The 20365-nt window shown below is 37.1% G+C and overlaps 1 protein-coding gene across 1 annotated transcript in view; it reads left to right on the top strand.

The window, feature by feature from the left end:
- Brwd3 (bromodomain and WD repeat domain containing 3) overlaps positions 1–20365 on the top strand; it is a 103838-nt gene that overhangs the window by 2700 nt on the left and 80773 nt on the right. Inside the window, exons 5-6 of the mRNA XM_087903162.1 lie at positions 6258–6408; positions 6797–6895. Coding sequence (XP_087759288.1) covers positions 6258–6408; positions 6797–6895 — 250 coding nt within the window. The remainder of the gene's footprint in view (positions 1–6257; positions 6409–6796; positions 6896–20365) is intronic.

Below are 20365 nucleotides of genomic sequence, written 5' to 3' on the forward strand. Positions count from 1 at the left end.
AGGAAACTTAAAACTACATTTTCAAAACGAATGTGATAGGAATTCAAGTAATTAAAATTTTCTCCTTACCACCCAATTTTAAGGCCAGTTTACTAGTCCTTTTTTAAACTGTAAAAGCAAATTTTTACACAATTGCAGTCAGTATCCATTTTCTGCTTTGTCTTTTTGACAGTACTTTTACATGGTTAGTGTTATTTGTATAGCCAGCCTTGTAATGGTAAGAAAAACAATTTAGTTGTATTTTAGATACTATGATTTGTCCTCAGTTTCCAATTGATCATTTAAGATACAGTGACTTTTTCACTAATATTTTTGCATAATTAGGTGGTCTTTTCCTGCTACCTTCTCCCCAAAAGTCCCTTGGACTTTGCTCTTTAAAGTGGATTTCTGAATAAGGTCAAAGGAGCTCATCAGCTTTGTAGCTTTAATCATGTATTGAAGACCACTCTCCAGAAGGCCTGAGTTTATTTAAATAGAATTTTCTTTATTAGTATGAGGCTTGCTTAACCCTTAAAAGTTACTTTTGAAAGTTATTGTTAATGCAACTATCTGTTTCTATGGACTTGATTTCATTCGTTCATATATTTCTGTTTTGTTAGCTTGTTTGATGAGACAGGGTCACACGCTGCTGTGTAGGCTAACCTAGAGCTCATTATGTAGTCCAGGCTTACCTCAAGCTTGAAGCAACCCCCCTGCTTCAGCCTTAGAAATTCTGGGATTACAGGTATAACCCTTCTAATCAGTATTTATTTATTTATTTAGTACTGTTACACAAGGTTTCCTTGGATTTGTGAGGTTCGGTGTAGAATTTGTGATACTGCGGTGGCTTCAATCTTATGTTCCTTCTTCTGCAGTTTTCCAAGCAGGCATGTCCCACCATGTGCCTGGCTACATTTTCATGAATATGTGTGTGTGCGCGCGCGCACGCGCGTGTACACACACACACACACACACACACACACACGAAGGAAACAAGGGCGTTGTGCATAAGCTACATTCCGAGACCTTTCTTATATGTATTTAAAATTTTGAGTCAGGTGGTGGTGGCACACACCTTTAATCCCAGCACTCTGTGAGTTCGAGGCCTGCCTGGTCAACAAGAGCTAGCTCCAGGACAGACTCTAAAGCTACAGAGAAACCCTGTCTCGAAAAACAACAAAAAAAATTGTTTGATATGCAGAGGAATTTTTATATTTGACTATATACACCATGCACCCTTGCTTTTTTTCATTTAATGTTTTATATTATGTACCTTGTTCTTTTTTTGTATCCCCCTTGTTCACATTTTTCATTCATGAAATTGAAAGCAGTAGTTAGCAATTGTATTGGAATGACATAGGTTGTATTACCCTTATTTAATATCCAAAATACACAAGGCAATGATAATATTAAAATAAATTTATCAAAGGTATATGCTCAAAAAAGATTATATGTTCGTTAGTGTCTGTAAAAGGAGTATAATTGTTATCATTCTAAGAATTTGCATCTTTGCATAAAACATTGAGGCTCTAAAACTCTTTTGGCAGTATTGGTGATTAAACCAAATGAACCATGCATACAGGGCAAACACTATGACTGAGCCACAGCCCTAGCCCTATTAAGAGTGTTTTCATATTGTCATTTGATTCATAACAACTACTTTAAAGCAACATATTAGCATTCCAGACATACCTATTCCTTTCTTACCTTGCCCAACTTTTGTCTAATTGCTAACAATAGCTTAAATTGGTTACTAGAATAGAAGACTATTTTTGAGTGCTGGTAGCATAGTTATTGACTGTAAGCATGGGAGCAATTTAAACATGTGTGAGTTTAAATCTGCTCTATGACACACAGTCACAGATACGAAGAACAGAATGGAGCATGTGAAACCTCAAACGTTTGCTCCTCAAATCCAATGCAGTGTGGTGTCCTAACACTGAATGATTTGGTAGAGTCGTTGGTCTCTGGAACCTGGTGTTGCTATTGACTTACTAGAGTCATTGTACACATTGGTGCTCACATAAACAGGTTTTTTTGCACTTAAGCTAGATTTGGCTGTAGGGAACACACGTTAGTGATTAAAATTGTTCTGGTGATTTATTTGATAATTCTGGAAAAACTGGAAGCTCGGTTCATGTGAGGTAGTATTATAAGTGAAGAGAGCAGATGAGAAGGAGGGAAAAATTTAGATTTCATGAATTCTGCTTACAAAATTTTGCCGGGAAGTCATCCCTGTCTCCCTGTGTGTGTGAGAGAGAGAGAATTGGGGGAGATATGTGTGAATATGTGTGTGAGCATATGAGTTTATGTTTGTTTTCTGTATATGTGGAGGCCAGAGGTTGATCTTCTTCCAGTTGCTCTGTGGGTTTTTTTTTTACTTTTAAGTAAGCACCATGGTAATTTTTTTTAGTGTTCTCTTTTAGTTTTAGTTTATAACTACATTATTTTTCCCTTCCCTTTTCTCCCTCCAACCTCTGCCATATATCCTTTATTTTTCTTTCAAATTCATGATTTCCTTTTCATTATTTGTAGTTGCATGAATATATGTATCTGTATATAAATATATATTCCTAAATATAACCTTCTGAGTCGGTATGTTAATTGTAGGTATATTTTCAGGGCTGATCACTTGGTATTGGATAACCAATTGCTATGCTCTTTCCTAGAGAGGACTATTTCTCCCGTTCTCAGCATTCCTTACTATTTTTAATAGAATATCTTTTATGTGTTCTTTAACAATTTCATTCATGTAAACAAAGTATCTTCCTAATATTCGGTCCATACACCTTATTTTGAGGCAGTACTTCTCACAGAGTCTAAGATTTGGATTCAGCTGGTCAGGAAACCCCAGGATTCTCTTGTGTCCATCTCCTCAAGGCTAGGATTACAAACCCGTGTTGCCGTGCACATGGGGACTGATGATCCCAACTAAAGTTCTCCTGATGGTGTGGAGAGCACATTACCCACCGAGCCTTCTTTCCAGCCTGAAATCATCTTTGTCATGTTTTTCCCATGACTGCTAGTATAATTTGTGTGCGCTTTTTTCAATTATTGTTTACTGATCACTTAGGAAACTGTTTGGTAACAAATAGCAATTTAAAGACACTTAACTGTTTCATGTACATTTGCAAATGCTGTATTTGTGTACACACACACACACACACACACACACACACACACAGTCATACACAGATAACTTAAGCTGGTAGCACAGACTGAGTTTACTCCCTTCATTGTTCCTTCACCACTGAGCAACTTCTTGAATATAGATGTTGCCTCTGTACTTTTCTTGATTTTTATCTACATTCAGGTTTAGAGCCCTTTTTAGCACTCTTCCTCCCCTTCCCTCCTCCTCTTTTGTTCCTTGTTTTTAGACAATGTTACATCTTAGTTTAGCTCTGGTTGTCCTGGAACTTGCTGTGTAAACCAGACCTGCCTGGAACTCACCAAGATCTGCCTGCCTCTGCCTCTGGAGTGCTGGGATTTAAGAAGTGTGCCCCAGGCCCAGGGTTGTTTGAGGTTTCTTTTTCCTGGGGAAATCTTAAAGCTAGCAGAAAGAAAAAGAAATGCTATTAATACTGATTAACATTCCGAAGGAGAGTTGTAGGGAGTTTTAACTCCTTGTAACGTGTGCTGCTGCAGAGCTCCCTGGAGCCAGACCTGGTGATTCACCTGGAATCCCAGCATTTAGGAGGCAGAGGCAGGTGGGCCAGGTCTGGAAAGCAGATTCCAGGACAGCCAGGGGCTGTTACTCAGAGAAACCGTGTCTGGGGAAAAAAAGAGAGAGGTGGGGAGGGAAGGACACACACACACACACACACACACACACACACACACACACACACAGAGAGAGAGAGAGAGAGAGAGAGAGAGAGAGAGAGAGAGAGCGCATTAGTTCTGCTTAGAGAAGAACCAGTTTCTATTTATGTTTCTGCACACCTATCCCCTTTTGCAGTAACTTTTTTACATAATCATCTGAAAATGAGACATTTTTATTTCTATAAAGTTGTCAAAAGATTTAAGATGTGGATTTATGATTCAATCCTGACTTTTAAGTAAACCTAAAATATTAATTAGAGAACACTTAAGAAACACAGCTCCTCTTACCTCTAAGGAAAAAAAAAACGGATACTTTATTTTTGTTGGGTTCTTTTAGTTTGTTTTGAGTTTTTCCAGACATGGTTCCTCAGTGTCGCCCTGGCCCACCTTAGAACTTACTCTGTAGACTAGGCTGGCCTGGAACTCAGAGATCTGCCTGCCCTTGCAACCTGAGTGCTGGGATTAAAGGTGTGTATACCACTGCCCGGCTCTTTTTGCTTCTTTAGGTCTCTATACTAACCTCTGGCACTTTGAGTTTTGATTTATTTCTATTTTCTAGTTTGTTTTCTCCACAGAGACTGCCATTTCTCTTCGGGCAGTGAAATTTTTTTGAGGGACTTGGGGAAGGGCATCATGTATTACTAGGTATACTCTACCTCTAGGGTAGATTTTTTTTTCCCTCAAGACAGGCTTTCTCCGTATCTTTGGAGCCTGTCCTGGAACTAGCTCTTGTAGACCAGGCTGGCCTCGAACTCTCAAAGATCCGTCTTCCTCTGCCTCCTGAGTGCTGGGATTAAAGGCATGCGCCACCACTGCCTGGCCTTATTTAAGGTTTTATAACAAGTGCAAATAATTGTTAAGTTGGTCGAGGGCAGAAAATATTTGCCAAGAAAGACATCCATGTAGAGTCTCCCATATAACACTTACTTGCTATAAGGAGCTCAGTATGTCCAAGAGTGTTGGAAAATTTGCATGGGGTGTATATATATATATACTGCCATAAGGCTTTTTTTATATACTGTATATGTACATGAGGCATACTTATTAAATAAGCTAATGTGAACAGTAGTTATCATGTACTGAGACATTAGGATATCAGTTTCTATAGATCATATTTTTAGATCGAATCACCAGGTGCTTTGATTTTACTATTATTTGCATGTTATAACGAAGTAGAGTTCTTTATAAGTATTTGGCTGTTAAAGCAAACTGAAGATGTGAACAATAAAGCAAAGTATTTCCTTGACCTTTGATCCAAACCTAAAGCTGAACTTTCTAAGTACAAACCTGAAGCAACATGGTTGCTGTTATATCTGAATATCATGACCATTGCCTAGGTTCTACCTAGTTTAGTAGATTACAGTTAATTTTGGCAAAAGTTTATGAAAACAATTGACCCGAAATGCTGGGTGTGGTGATACATACCTGTTAGTACTTTTGAGAAAGAGTCTTGCTACGTTGCTCAGGGCTGACCTGTGACACAGTCAGTACTTAATGCATGCTAGCTTTAAACTTTTTGTAAGTTTTGTAATTTTTTGTGACAGGCTTCAACCCCCAAGTGCTAGAATTTTAAGTATGTACAACTTTGCTATGCACTAGTAGTCCTTTCTGCTTTTCTCTTTGACACAAGATCTTACTAAGTCTCCTTAGGGGGCCTTGAACTGCAAGGCCGGCCTTGAACTCACAGAACGTTATCTGCCTGATTTTTGCCTCAAATTCTTTTCTTTTTCTTTTCTCTTTCTTTCTTTTCTTTTCTTTTTTTTTTGTTTTGTTTTTTGTTTTGTTTTGTTTTTCGAGACAGGTAGCTTTGGAGCCTGTCCTGGAACTCACTCTGTAGACCAGACAGGCCTCGAACTCACAGAGATCCTCCTGCCTCTGCCTCCCGAGTGCTGGGATTAAAGGTATGCACCACTACCGCCTGGCCCAGATTCTTTTCTTAGCCAGTTACTTCTCAGTACTGAATAAATGAAGCCAGAGAGTTTACTCATCAATTTTTATGTTTTTTATTCTTGACGTGATCGTGTTTGCTATTTTGTAGCACATTTTATACAGCGTTAGGTTAAAGTGATTTAATCTGTTGAATAGAGGCTTGTGCTTTGTAACATTGTGCTATGGCATCATTTAAATACTCCCTGCTTATTTTGTGTCTTTCTTTTTTAAATATGTATTTTTAATTATTTTAAGTGGTGTGTGTGTGTGTGTGTGTGTGTGTGTGTTAGGTTTCCTGGCATTACAGTATGGGCACCAAACTGTCTGCAAGGTCGTACGTGCTCTTCGCCGCTGAGCCATCTGTCCAGCCCCGTTGTGTGTGCCTGTTTCTTAAAATTCATTCAAATATTAGATAATTAATTTTAATTTTCTTGATTTCATATTTGAAAATACTTTGCTCTACTATGGAATGAGTTGATACCTTAGAACTAAGTGTTTTTTCCCTATGCTCTTTTTATGGTTTTTAGGTGGCAGCCAATGCACACATTCCTCCAGACTACCTCCTTAAAATTTGTGAGAGGATTGGTCCCTTGTTAGATAAGGAGATCCCTCAGAGTGTCCCTGGGGTACAGACATTACTAGGTGTTGGTCGGCAGTCTCTGTTACGGGATGCCAAAGGTAAGGACTCTTTTAGATATTTAACACTGCTATAGAGGAAGATTCAGAGATCAATGCAGTTTCAAATGAATATTCATATGTTTTAAAATACTTTCCTTTAGTTTCTGTGAACTTGCTGGATTTTCTAAATGTACAAGTGAACTTTCCTTTATTTTTGTTTTTGTTTTTTTTTTGAGATACGGTTTCTCTGTGTAACAACCCTGGCTGTCCTGAAACTTACTTTGTAGACCAGGCTCACAGAGATCTAGCTGGCTCTCTCAACACCTGGTTACAATTGAATTTCTAAAGGTGTAAAATCAGGTCCTTTTGTGTCGAGTAGTGGAAAAATGTGTTTTTGTTTGTTTGTTTGTTTTTTCCTTAACTACTTTTGGTCTTTTCATTCATATAGACTGTAAGAGTACACTATGGAATGGGTCTGCCTTTGCAGCTCTACACAGAGGCAGACCTCCAGAACTACCTGTAAATTATGTGAAACCTCCAAATGTGGGTAAGTAATAGCATGCATGTTATGAACATATTCTTGATTCTTTTTACTTGTTGTTTTCAAGACAAGTTGTTTCTCTGTAACAACTCTGGCTGTCCTGGATCTTGATTCATTCTTGAACTCTTTTGATCGCAAAAAGTAGACACCACGATTGAATTTAAAGTATAAACAAGCTGTTTATATTATTAGAGTTAATATTTTGAAGATTGATTTTCATTTATGTGCATGTGAATACCATAGACCTGAAGGTACCCAAGGAGGCCTGAAGAGGGTGTTGGATCCTGCTAAGGTGGAGCTACATGCAGTTGTAAGCCACCCAGTAGCTGGGAACTAAACTCGGGTCCTCTGGAAGAGCAAGCACTCCTAGCCACTAAGTTTTCTTTTCTATCTAGCCCTACAAAATTTCTTAATGGGAGCATATAATTAAAAAATAATATTTATTATTTATTTGTGTGTATAAATTGTGTGTGTGTGTGTGCATGCACGCATGTGTGCATGCAGGTCAGAAAACTTGGAAATTTTGGATTTCTACCATCTGGGTCTTGTGTTAAATGAAGGTCAGCAGGCTTTGCTGCAGGTACCTTTACACAGTGAGCCATCTCATGGCCACCCAGGGCTATATTTTTAAAGTGATTTTCTACCTAAAGCAAATGCCATTTTGTAAAAGGTGATCTATTTTTTGCATTTCATTTCCTTCTTCGCAGAGACTTGGTTTATTTTTGAGACAGCATCTTCTGTAGTTGAGGTTAACCTACAGTTCATGGTAGCAGAGGGTGACCTTGAGTTCCTGATCACTTCTGCTTCTACTTCACAAATGTTGAGATTATAGTGGTTCCCTGCCTCTGAAACAGTTTTGAACATATAGTATGGGTGGTTCTAGCCATATGGTTTTCTATTTCTATGTCTCTTTATTGAGTTTCCACAAAATTTTACAGGGAACTGTTTAAAGATAGCTTTCAGAAGGAACCAAATGTATGTTCTGTTTATATTTCTTTGCCAAGTTTATAATGATGTTATGCATTTTCTATCAGTCATCTTTCTATTTATTTCTTGTTGTTTTGTGACATGGTCTTGCTGTTTCCGATACTGGATTGGAATTTGCTGTGTAAGCAGGCAGTGCTCTAACTTGTCTCTTGAGTCTTAGAATTAGAGGCGTGAACCATTCACTACACCTTGCTCTATTATAAGACAAAATTTCCGCGTTTTTAGTTCTAGTTTACAGAAATTCACATCCCTAGTTGTTTTTGGGACATCTTTAGCCAAATCGCTTCAAAGAATTACTTGTTGCTAGTCTACCAAGATGGTAGATCTCAGTCTAAATATATTGTGATTAGAACTAGGATTTACAAAGTGCTTGTAAAACAAAGGTGCTGGAATATCATTCTGCTTCCATAAAAATTATATATTTTTCTATAGTTCGTAGTGTTTACACACTGTGCCTTAAAATTTGAGTGGATAATTTTCAAATAAAAAGATTAGAATACTTTTTGTTGTTGGCTTTTAAAAAAAAATTAGACAAGGTCTTACTATGTATACTATGTATCCCTGTTTATGAACAGTTTTTCAAAGGAAATACTATTCTACTATTATATACAGTAAGTTAACAGAATGTATTAACCCCTAGGGTTTAAATAAATTGAGAGTAGAGATTATTTTAAAAGATAATTAGTCAAAATCATTGATGAAACATAAAACTTCATAAGAGAAATTGGTTACTTAGGAGTGCATTGCTAACATTCATAGCCTAAATGTTACTGGAAAAATAGACAACTGGGTTAGGTCTTAACCGGTTTGTGTTGCTGATAATATTTTTTTCACTTTGTCAGGGATAGTTTATATACCAATATTTTTATTTATAATTTATTGAATTGAAGAAAGCTTTTTTTCCCTTCATGAACTTATTTGTGTTCAAAGACATATATGTACCTGCCTCTTTGTTCTGAGTGCTAGGACTAATGGCACAATGCCATGTGTCCCTGGCTGTCCTGGAACTCACTCTGTAGACCAGGTTGGCCCCAAACTCACAGAGATCTGCCTGCCTCTACGTCCCAAGTACTGGGATTAAAGGCGTGCACCACCATCGTTGAGCCTTACTTTAAATTCTTGAATTAAAAATTAACATCACCAAGTAATGAATTTCATTTTGTCATTTTCCTACACACATGGCATTATTATACTTTGTTCTAATTCGTTCCCCTCTTCCCCTGTTCTTCTATTCGCCATCCCCTACTCTTGCTGGCACCCTCCTCTTAAAAAGTCATGTTTATCTTATTTGTGTTTTTGTTTATTTATTATCTATCTGTCTGTTTATTTATTTATTTTGAGGTAGGTTCTCACTTTATAGCTCTGATGTATGCTGTGAAACTCAGAGATCCCACCAGCCTCAGCTTCTCAGGTGCTGGGATTAAAGGCAGGCATCACCACTCCTAGGTCTTTATTTACTTACTTTTTAAAAGACGAGATCTTATTGTCTAGCCCAGGGGAGCCCTCAGCCACTGGCATGTGTCCTGATTGGCTCTTATCTTTCTTTCTTTCTGTGGAATTGGGGTGGAACATAGTGCTTCATGCACTATTAGCTGTTCTACCACCGAGCCACAGACCCCACGCTCCTGCTCCTTGTTTTTGCTTTGTTGCTTCATTTTTTTTTTGAGAAGTGATCTCAGATCCTTCTTCACCCTGAGTACTGAGTTTACAGATGTGATGTAAATGCTTTGCATCTCCTGTTTGAACTAAGCATAGTCTTTCAACCTTCTGCTATGTAGTGTGGATTCTTTTAATAATTGCTTAGGGGCTGGAGAGATGACTCAGCAGCTAAGAGTACTGACTGCTCTTCCAGACTTGAATGCAATTCCCAGCAGTCACATGATGGGTTCACAACCATCTGCCGTGAGATCAGGCTTCCTCTTCTGGCCTGCAGGTAAACATGCAGGCAGAATACTGTATACATAATAAATAATTTCTTAAAAAAAGAAAAAAGTAATTGCTTAATAATTAAGGATTTGCTAGTATTCTTTTTCAAATCTTAAAATCTGCCTTGTATTTGGAGAGGATCTTTGATATAATTCACTCAGTTTCCACATAGTACTTATACTGGTCAAGTTTAAGAGATTTAGTTAAATTAGTTAAGATTAAGTTTAAAAGATTTAGAATTTAGACCATGGTAAAAAGTTTTATTTAAATAAGAAAACAAAGAATATGAATATCAAATCTTTAAAATTTGTGATGTCAAAACCAGTTGTGCTAATACATTCCTGTAATCCAAATCTTGTAATCTCCGGGATTTAGGAAGTTACAGGAGGAGGATCTGAGTCCAGGTTGTCTTTGGTTTCTTAGCAAGTTTGAGGCTGGCCTGGGCACTGTGAGACAATAAAATAACACAAAGATTTTTCACCACTTAGGAGGCAGAGACAAGTGGATCTCTGTGAGTTCAAGGCCAGCCTGGTCTACATAGCAAGTTCCAAGACTACAGAGACAGACCATATTTTAAAATGTTTTTAATTTCAGGAAGTTTTCTCATTGTGGGGAACATTGCTCTGTAGTTACTTCATTCATTAATTCAATTTTTGGTTCCTTGAGACAGGCTTTGTAGCCAAGGCTGACCTTTAAGTCATAATCTTCCTTCCATGTTTCCTCCTCCACCTCCCAAAGCGTTGAGATTCCAGGCTTGTATCACCACAGCTAGTTTGAAATGAAGGTTTTACAGATGAATCTAACAACTAGAGAAAACTTCAACATTAGTCTAGTGAATATGGAAAGCACTTGTGTCCAAACAATACAAAAAAAACTGTAAAGTGTAGGGTGCCTTTCATATGTAAAGTGTGTTGTGCTTTACCTAATGATGGGTATTTCTCATGTAATTAGACGTCGAAGGAAGAGACTAAAGAAAGGAAATAGGCAGGATGTGGTGGTGTAGCCTTTAATCATAGCACTCTTCAAACAGAGTCAGGCCAGTCTCTTTTTTCCTTCCTGGATTTTTTTTTATTGATTTTTATTGAGCTCTACATTTTTCTCTGCTCCCCTTCCTACCTCCCCCCTCCCCTTCAACCCTCTCTCATGGTCCCCATGCTCCCAATTTACTCAGGAGATCTCGTCTTTTTTTAACTTCCCATGTAGATTAGATCCATGTATGTCTCTCTTAGGGTCCTCATTGTTGTCTAAGTTCTCTGGGATTGTGGTTTGTAGACTGGCTTTCTTTGCTTTATGTTTAAAAACCACCTATGAGTGAGTACAAGTGATAGTTGTATTTCTGTGTCTTAAATTCAAGGCTAGATTGGTCTTCTCAGGGAGTTACTGTCCCAAAACAAGAAGGAGATAAAGATTCTTCATATTTCTAGGGAGTATATCTGGGAAACTAGATTATAGCTCTCCTGTTTGCAACATAGAAACCTGAACAAAATCCAGGGAAGTCATTTAATTGGCCAAAGGTAATTTGCTTTTCTTCTTGTTTTTCTTACTGTATCATGTTTGTTGTCAGATGTTATCATACTTCAAATACACTTACTGAGCTGCAAAAGTAGGTAATTAGCTATATTGCATTGTTTTAAGACAGGGTCTTGCTATGTCTTGGAACTCCTCACTATGTATGCCAAGCTGGCATAGAACTCATAGATCCACCTGTCCTCTGCCTCTCAAGTGCTGGCATTAAAGGTGTGTACCACCACCACCCAACTATATTACTTTTTAGAATCTGTATATCTATCAATCAATCAATCAATCAATAATTTATTTTTGTTTTTGTTTTTGATGCCAGGGTTGAAGCTAGGGTCTCATACATATTAGGTAAACTCTCTACCACTGAGCCATGTCTGAAAGCTATCTTTTTAATATTTTTATTTTGAGACAGTGTTTTGCTCCAGGCTAGGATGACCTTCAGTTTGCTGGCTCTTCCTGCCTCAGTGTTCCATATAGCTAAGATCATAGGCCTTTTGTACAAGGCCAAGCTATTTTTTTTTTGAGACAGGGGTTCTCTGTAGCGTTGGAGCCTGTCTTGGAACCTGCTCTGTAGACCAGACTGAACTCTAACTCTCAGAGATCTGCCTGCTTCTGCCTCCCGAGTGCTGGGATTAAAGGTGTGTGGCACCATTGCCTGGCAGGCCTAGATATTTTTATAAAGGAATGAACATTATGGTACAATGATAGAATAAAATTCTCCCTTTTAAACTGTCTAGTTTACTGGATTTTGACAAATGTATCCATTAATGTAACTTCCAGAATACTAAAGACTATAATGTTTCTATCATTTTCTGAAGTCCTGTCTCAACCCCTGAAAATGACTATTTTTTTTTCTTCTGTGGTTATATTTGCTTTATTTAGAATTCCACGGGTCTGGCTGACCCTGAATTCGCCCTGTAGACCAGGTTCATCTTCTTATCATGTTTTTATTCCCCTATCACGTTCTTGACCTTGAACACACAAAGATTAACCTGCTTCTGCCTTTCAGGGCTAAAGGTGTGCACCACCACCACACTGAGCCTATAGATAATTTTTTCAGGCAAGATCTTGCTATGTAGCTCAGACTCACCTAGAAATTGCTATGGAGAACAGGCTGGCTTTGAAGTACAGTCATTCTCCTGAGTAGCTCCTGAATTCTGGGGTTTATCAGGTTTCTTTTAGATGAGCGGTTTATGAGATTTAAGCCCTTCCTTCCTTCCTTCCTTCCTTCCTTCCTTCCTTCCTTCCTTCCTTCCTTCCTTCCTTCCTTCTTTTTTTCTCTCGAGACAGGGTTTCTCTGTAGATTTGGAGCCTGTCCTGGAACTAACTCCTGTAGACCAGGCTGGCCTCAAACTCACAGAGATCCACCTGCTTCTGCCTCCCGAGTGCTGGGATTGAAGGCGTGCGCCACCACTGCCCAGCATTCCTTTTTATTACCCAGTAGTATTGCATTGTATTGATACATTACGTTCTATTTGTTTAGTTCAATCTATTATTGGACATTTAGATTATTTTCAGATTTTGACTATTATGAATAAAGCTACTTTAAATCTCCATGTATAGGTATATTCACACACATGGTTTCATTTGGAGAGGTAAATACATAGTAGAATTAGTGGATCAGATGCCAAGTACAAGAATATTTTATAAGAAACCATGGAACCACCAGGCCTGATGGCACAGGCCTTTAATCCTAGCACTCAGGTGGCAAAGGCGGGCAGATCTCTGTGAGTTTGAGGCCAACCTGATCTACAAAGCGAGTTCCAGGACAGCCAGGACTACACAGAGAAGCCCTTTCTCAAAAAACTAACCCCCACCCCCAAAAGAAACACTAGTACATTTTTAAAAAGTGGTAGTCCCGTCTTCATTTCTACCAGTGATAGAGATTGCAGTTGCTTCATATCCTCACCAATTTTTGTATGGTTGTTTGATTTTCTTTTTTTGGTTTTTCAAGACAGGGTTTCTCTGTAGCTTTGGTGTCTATCCTGGAGCTAGCTCTTGCAGACCAGACTGGCCTTGAATTCACAGAGATCCGCCTGTCTCTGCCTCCCAATTATCTGATTTTTATGTGTATATTTGCCTGTTTCTTCATGAAAGTATTTATCTTGTGTTTATTTTCAAAATGATTTGTTTTTTTTCTTAATGGGTCAATAATATATTTTGGTTACAATTTTTTCATATTTTGGGTCAGTCTCTGGTTATTTTTGCATTTTTTAAGTCTTTAAAAGGACAGAAGCTTTTGATATCTTGGCAGAAGCTTGTCAGTTTTTTTTTAAAGTATATGTTTTTTTGTGTCATATCTAAGAAATTGTTGCCTAACATAAGGTCAAAAGATTTTCAAAATTGTTTCAACATTTCTCATCCTTATCCCTCATAAACTTTACAATCCATTGTTCAATTACTACAAATAAGCTTTGGAGCTTTCCCTTCAAATACCATTGAATACATGGCTCAGTTTTTGGATGATTTCAGATATTTATTGCTAGGTGATAGATATACATTTTTAGTTATTTTTATATAGCCCTTTGATATTCATTTACTACATTCTGTGACTTAAAAAGATACCTTGAAATTGTTTATGTGGATGATGATGATGTCAGCACAGAAGCATAGGTTTACTTTATTCATCTTTTTAAATTTTCTTTCTTACCTTATATAGTAGTTGGTTGAAGTAGTCAGAAAGGATGCCCTTATTTTGTTCCTTGTTTTAAGATTAAACCTAGGCAATTTCCATCACTAAGTTCATCATAAATGTTTTCTTTTCTTTGTTTTTTCAAGACAGGGTTTCTCAGTGTAGCCCTGGCTATTCTGGAACTCGCTCTGTAGACCAGGCTGGCCTCTAACTCACTGAGATCCACCTGCCTCTGCCTCCCGAGTGCTGGGACTAAAGGTGTGCGCCACCACTCCCGGCCATCATAGATGTTTTTATTGAACCAATTTTAAGATATTACCTTCTATTCCTACTTTAAAGAGGGTTTTTACGTATCAAAGATGGATATATCCTTCTTTTCATTTTATGTTTGGAATTTCACCAGTAATTTATGTACATATATCTTGAGCAAGTACTTATTTGTCACTAAGCCAAATTCCCATGAATATATATTTTTTGATGTAGGGTCTCATGTACTCCAGACTAGGCATGTACTCCCTGCAGAACAGATGATGACCTCTGCCCCTGGCATGAGTCTCCTGTTTCCATCCTAGGAACTGGAATCATAGCTATGCCCCACTATGACTGCTTTTATGCGGTGCTTCAGACTGAATCCAGGGCTTTGTGCTTGCTAGTTCTTTTACTTTTTTTTAATTCCTTGAGAATTTCAAAAAGTTTACTTTTATCATACTCTTTTAATAATGAAAGTTTTACAGCAGTATTTTGCCAAGTACAATTCTAGCCATTGAGATATCGCTCCAGCCCCCCAGGTCAGAATTGCATTGATTTGTCAAATCATTGCTGTAAAACTTTCACGTAAAAAAAAGAAGAATGTGATAATATGCTTTATGACATTATCCAAGAATTTAAAAAGATTTGGTATGATATGATCTTAGAAATCAAACCATGAAAAGTTGAACATTTTTTTTTCTGCATAAAAATTACAGACCTTGCTGGGCGGTGGTGACACAGGCCTTTAGTCCCAGCACTCGGGAGGCACAATGTTTGAGTACTGGAGATGTCTCAGTGGTTGAGAGTGCATGCGGAGAAACAGCCATGCTCAATGAATTAGAAAATAAAATGTCTTATCTCACCTGTACTCCACACCGTGATGCCTTGTTTATTCCAATGTTCCTGTCCTCTGTGCAGTAATTCAGTAATGATGCTTAGCAATCTAATGAAATGGAGGTGAGGGAGCAGATTGAAGGAATTTAGGAGTTAATTCCCAGACGCCATTCTCAATAATAGCTAATATACCACTTTAAATATATGTATGGTTTCCTTGATCAAGGGTGAATTTCTAAATTTCTAAACTATGACTGTCAGGGTGGGAGAGGGAGCTCAGTGGCTCAGAGGACCTGCTGCTCTTGCAGAGGACCCGAGTTTGGTTTCCACTGCCCACATTGCTGTTCGCAGTCATTTTACTCCAGTTTCAGGGTATCCAATAGCCTTCTGATCGCCACGGGTACCAGGTATGCACATGTTGCACAGACATACATATCAAAAAACTCTCATGCAAATGGAAAGAAATCTTAAAAGAAGAGATGACTATAAGATTTACACTTTTATATATACTCCAGCTGTGCTAGTTCATTACCTGGATGCTTGTCTAATCCAGTTGGGTTTTCATTGTGCCAAGATTACGTTAGGAAGAAACTCGAACCAACCTCAAACATTATAAATACTGAACATAACTTAAATACTGGGGCATATATAATATTTGTGGTAGTGCTTGGGGTCTTACCCTATTACCACTAAATGTTTATTATTTCTTCATCCTTTTAAAGATTAATGTTTGTTAATGGGAACTGGTAGTTAAGACTAAAATTTTATGCAAACTGCTAAGCTAGTTTGTTAGTAGGGAAGTAATATTAAAAGTTCAGCGTGGCTTTTGAGAACTAGTAATTATTATCCGTCATGGCAAATGTTTAGAATTTCTCCTATTTTCATATGAAAACAGTTGTCATATAGTTTCTCTTAGAAGGGCAACAGTGTGACTTAACTCATCTAGTTAGATACTGACTCTGTTACCCCCCCCCAAGAAATATGCATGCTTTTGTATGTCTAGGCTGAGTCAAAGGTGTGATGTATTAAGATTCTATTTTTAAACTTTTTCACTTTTATCTCCAGTCCAATTAACTTATAACTAGATGCTGTAATTTACATAGCATGCCTTTAATTTACATTGTGTACACCTTAGGAGGCTTATATTAATTCTAAAGTCAAATTATTATTTACAAGTTGACATAGACTTCCATTTAGCATTCATTGACTGTCCCTTGACTTACTGGCCATTGCATGTGTCATAGTTAATGCCAGAATTTACTTCCAGGTGGGAAATCTGCCTCTTTTTAATATATACATGTAAATTTGAAGAAAGTACTTTACTTAAGCTAGACAGTTTTTTATCTTGAGTAGATGACTGTGGTTATGTCAGAAATATTTATTATTCTTCCTCCCTAATTGTCTGTAGTTCCTGTGTCTTATCCTTGTCATGTTTTTTTCGCCAGACTTTGTTCTTAGTTGGTTGCCTCCCTCCATTTACTTTTCCTCCTATTTGTACTTGGATAACTGTGCATGTAGTGAGTTGCTTCTCAAGTCCTTGCTTTTGCGTATCTGGAGAGGAGGGAGAGCTGTTTGTCACACCTGCAAGTAATTCCAACTGAAATATAAACTCAGTCTTTTGTATGTGCTACCTTGAGTGCTTCCTAAATATTAAATGGATGCAAGCGCTGTAATTACTGCCACATGGAAACTGAATCACCCGCTTTAAATGCATTGTTTGTACAGCTGAGTTTCTAGTCCTTTACATGCATTTCTGGACTCAGTATTGTCGAAATATTAGGTTTAGTAATTTTAGTATCTTATTAATTTTATATTTTGAGATATTATTACACCATTTTCTTCTTTTTTCTTTCAACCCTTTAATTTACCCCTCCTTCTCTTTCAAGTTCATGCCCTCTTTTATTCATTAATTGTTGTTAAATATCATATATATAAATATATATGTACATACATGTAGATTTCTATATATATATATATACAAACTGAAATTTTTAGTATATTTAAAACAGATTTTATGCTCTTTTCATCATATAAAATATAATGAAAATATTTTCTTTGCTTAAGTCTGTTCTGAACAAATTTTCTTATATATTTACAAAATATTTTAGTCCCTTTATTTTTGCACTATACATTTAGCCAAATACTTTACAGAAATATAACTTTATAGTTTAACAAAGCAAGTTGTAAAAAAAGTGTTAAATTTGTTAAATTGGAGAAAAGTGTATACAAAACTTCTGGGTTTAGTAACTAAATGAGGTTTAAAGATTTAGAGGAGGATTAAAAGATTAAAAAGAAAATGCAAATGCAATCTGGTTGCGGTGGGGCAGGCCTTTAATTTGGGCACTGGGGAGGCAGAGGCAGGATGATTTCTGAATTCAAGGCCAGCTTGGTCTATATAGAGAGTTCTAGGACACCCAGGGCTACATAGAGACCCTGTCTCAAAACAAAACTACAATATTTACAGTTCCACTTATATTACATTTAAGTGACTACAGAGAGTCTGACAGAAAGGCTGAGCACAACTGGAGAAAGTGATTAGGTGTTTCTTGTTTGTTGGTTCTTTTGTTTTCTGTAACTCAGTATTACCTATGCAATAATCAAATGTGTGGCCATTACCTAGTAAGCCTACTGTACTAACTAGAGTGATCTAATTTGTGCTGGAGATGAAAACTATGGGATGGATTTCGCATCCTCTTTGAAAACTAGAGAATTTTAGTACGAGTGATAAAGGTTTTACAGACATAATTTGATCCATAGTAACATTAAGTTGACGAGAGAATTATTCTGAAGTTTGCGTGTATTTATTAGACTTTTCAGCTTTCATTCAAATTTCTTTTTATTCCTTTCGTAGCACCTTCAAATTTAGTGGATGTTAATTTGTCTTGTTATTAAAGCATTTCTCAAAAAAAAAAAAGAAAAAAAGAAAGCTTTACTCAGGCTTCCTACTTTCTTTTGCAGCTGTAGAGCTGATGCTGAATTTGATGTTTTCTTTGGTTGGTTGGTTGACTTCCTACAGTGCTTCAGATGGGACCTTGGGCTTTTTGCATGTTACACCCTTTTTTACCACTGAACGATAGCACCAGCTTACTGTTTCCAGAATGACCTTTTGCGTTGTTTTCTTTTTGGTTTTGAAACTTTTTGAAAGAGACTCACTTTGTAGCTCAGAGGTTGTGATGATTCTTGTGTGTGTGTGTGTGCACCCACCAATGCCTACACACATACACACCATGGGGCACATGTGGAGGAGGTCAGAGATTTACTCCCACCATATGGGTCCTTGGCATTGGATTCACTGAGTTAGGCAATGTCTCACCAGCCTTCCCAGGGCTTTGATAGTCTGTTACTGTATTTATAGTCACTGTTGTGCTTAAGGTTGCAAATATGTACTCCATTCTAATGAAAATAAAAGTAAAATGAACATTAGCCAAGTGACATTTTTATAAAAGAGAAAAAAATTGGTTTGTCTTTCAATATCATTTAAGAAAATTAGAAGCATTCTATTTTTATATAATTTTAAAGCATTTAAAAATTAGAAAACTACGGAAGATTTTATGGATAGTATATAGAACCTATTATCAGATTATCAAGGGCAGATGAAATTGCTTGAGAGTTATCTGAGTTACGTGAAAAAAATCAGATTATCACCATTTTGTACACTTCTGATTTTATGTGATTTTTGGTGCTAGTTTGATAATAACTTTCTCACAGCTGATATAAAACTTACCTGGCTCTGCTTAAGTCCCATATTTCTTACAGTTATTGATCACAATATTTATCATATTATCATATTTATCAAAATAATATGTATCAAAATTGAGTTCTTTCTTAGAGTTTTGTTTTAGGCTCAGAAAGTCTACTCAGGATAGGAGCTTTGCCAGTACTAAATTGTGCATTATATAGGGTAATTCAATTAAGTTTTCTATTTAAAGTGCACTCAGTAAAGACAACCACGTGATAGCCTGTAATCTGACAAAATCTGATTTAACCTTTACAGAGTGAGGGAGTAAGCCCATGGAACCACGGAAGGTCTCTGCGGGTTGGGAACAGCTTTATAACATTTGGCTTAAACTAAAGAATTCTTAGGATGGATTAAAGGAAGCCAGATCAGTTCTAGATTGGTGGCTGTTTCGGAGGCAGATTAGGGAAAGGGAGAATTATCTGGAAATTGGGTGCTATTATTAAGCAAAGCTAGTTTAGGAGTTAGATACGTCTCGGAGTAAATGAAAATAGCAAATGAGTCTCGGCTTATCATTGGTAAGAAAACAGTAGTAGTTTAGGAGTGAACGGGAAATTTATTACTGGTATTTTAAAATTGCTGTGTAACCTTGGGTAAAGCAATGTTTCCTATTAACTTTGCAGCTGGCTTTATCTGTGTCTCTCCTCCCAAGTTTCATTAATTTTAGGGCTTTTCTTTTTCAGTCCTCACTGATTGACTATTTCAGTCCCGGATACTTTTGGACTATTTTAAAACAGAGTCTTATAAATCTTGTAAAGAATATGACCTGCTGGTTGTGATTTGTTGTTAATGTGACTTGGGGACCCTTTGGGGGGGGGTGTTCTTAATCTGTTGAGTTAAATCTTTTGGGGAGAGGGCTTTTTTTGTAGTTGACAATTTTGTAGTTGACAATTCAAGCTTCCTCACTTGTAGAAAAAAAGTTTTAACATTAACTTCTTTTACTATGATAGATGAATAAACTAGTTAGTGGTGTAGCAGCCCTGAAGTGATCTTTGTGGAATATTCTTTGATATTGTTGAGTCTTGTTGAGCTCTCTAGTAGAAGCCAGAAGTTCTGCCGATTGTGTTAAGTGTCTGGCAGATGTGTGTGTGTATGTATTTATGTATGTACATACATGCATATAGTATAGATTTTTTATTGTTAGCATTATGTATGTTTTTTACACCCTGACTGGAGTGTGAGCATTATGTATTTTTATGGTCACAGTAGTTGTATAGTCTGTAATGTTATTAAACAGACCCTGAAATCTGGGAACCTGGGTTCAGAACAGACTTCACCCTTTATTCACTCTGGTGCTAGGTAGCATTCCGTATTTCTTAATTTCCTCATATAAAAAGGAAGAAAATACTCGCTTTCAGAACTATCAGGATTACTGCATACTCAAATGAGATGTGCTGAAGTTACATTTTGAACTTTCGAATATTCTGCAAGTATAATTTATAATTATATTGTATTAAGTCATTTTTCCTCATTGTTGTGACCAAGTACCCTGAGAAAAAGTAACGTAAGGGAAGAGAGTTTTAGTTTGCCTCCTGGATTTCAGTCCTTCATGGAGATAAAGGCATGGAAGCATATGTCTGAGACTTCCCAC

This window comes from Myodes glareolus, chromosome X, assembly GCF_982192425.1.
Source record: "Myodes glareolus chromosome X, mMyoGla1.1, whole genome shotgun sequence".
Classification (NCBI taxonomy): Eukaryota; Metazoa; Chordata; class Mammalia; order Rodentia; family Cricetidae; genus Myodes; species Myodes glareolus.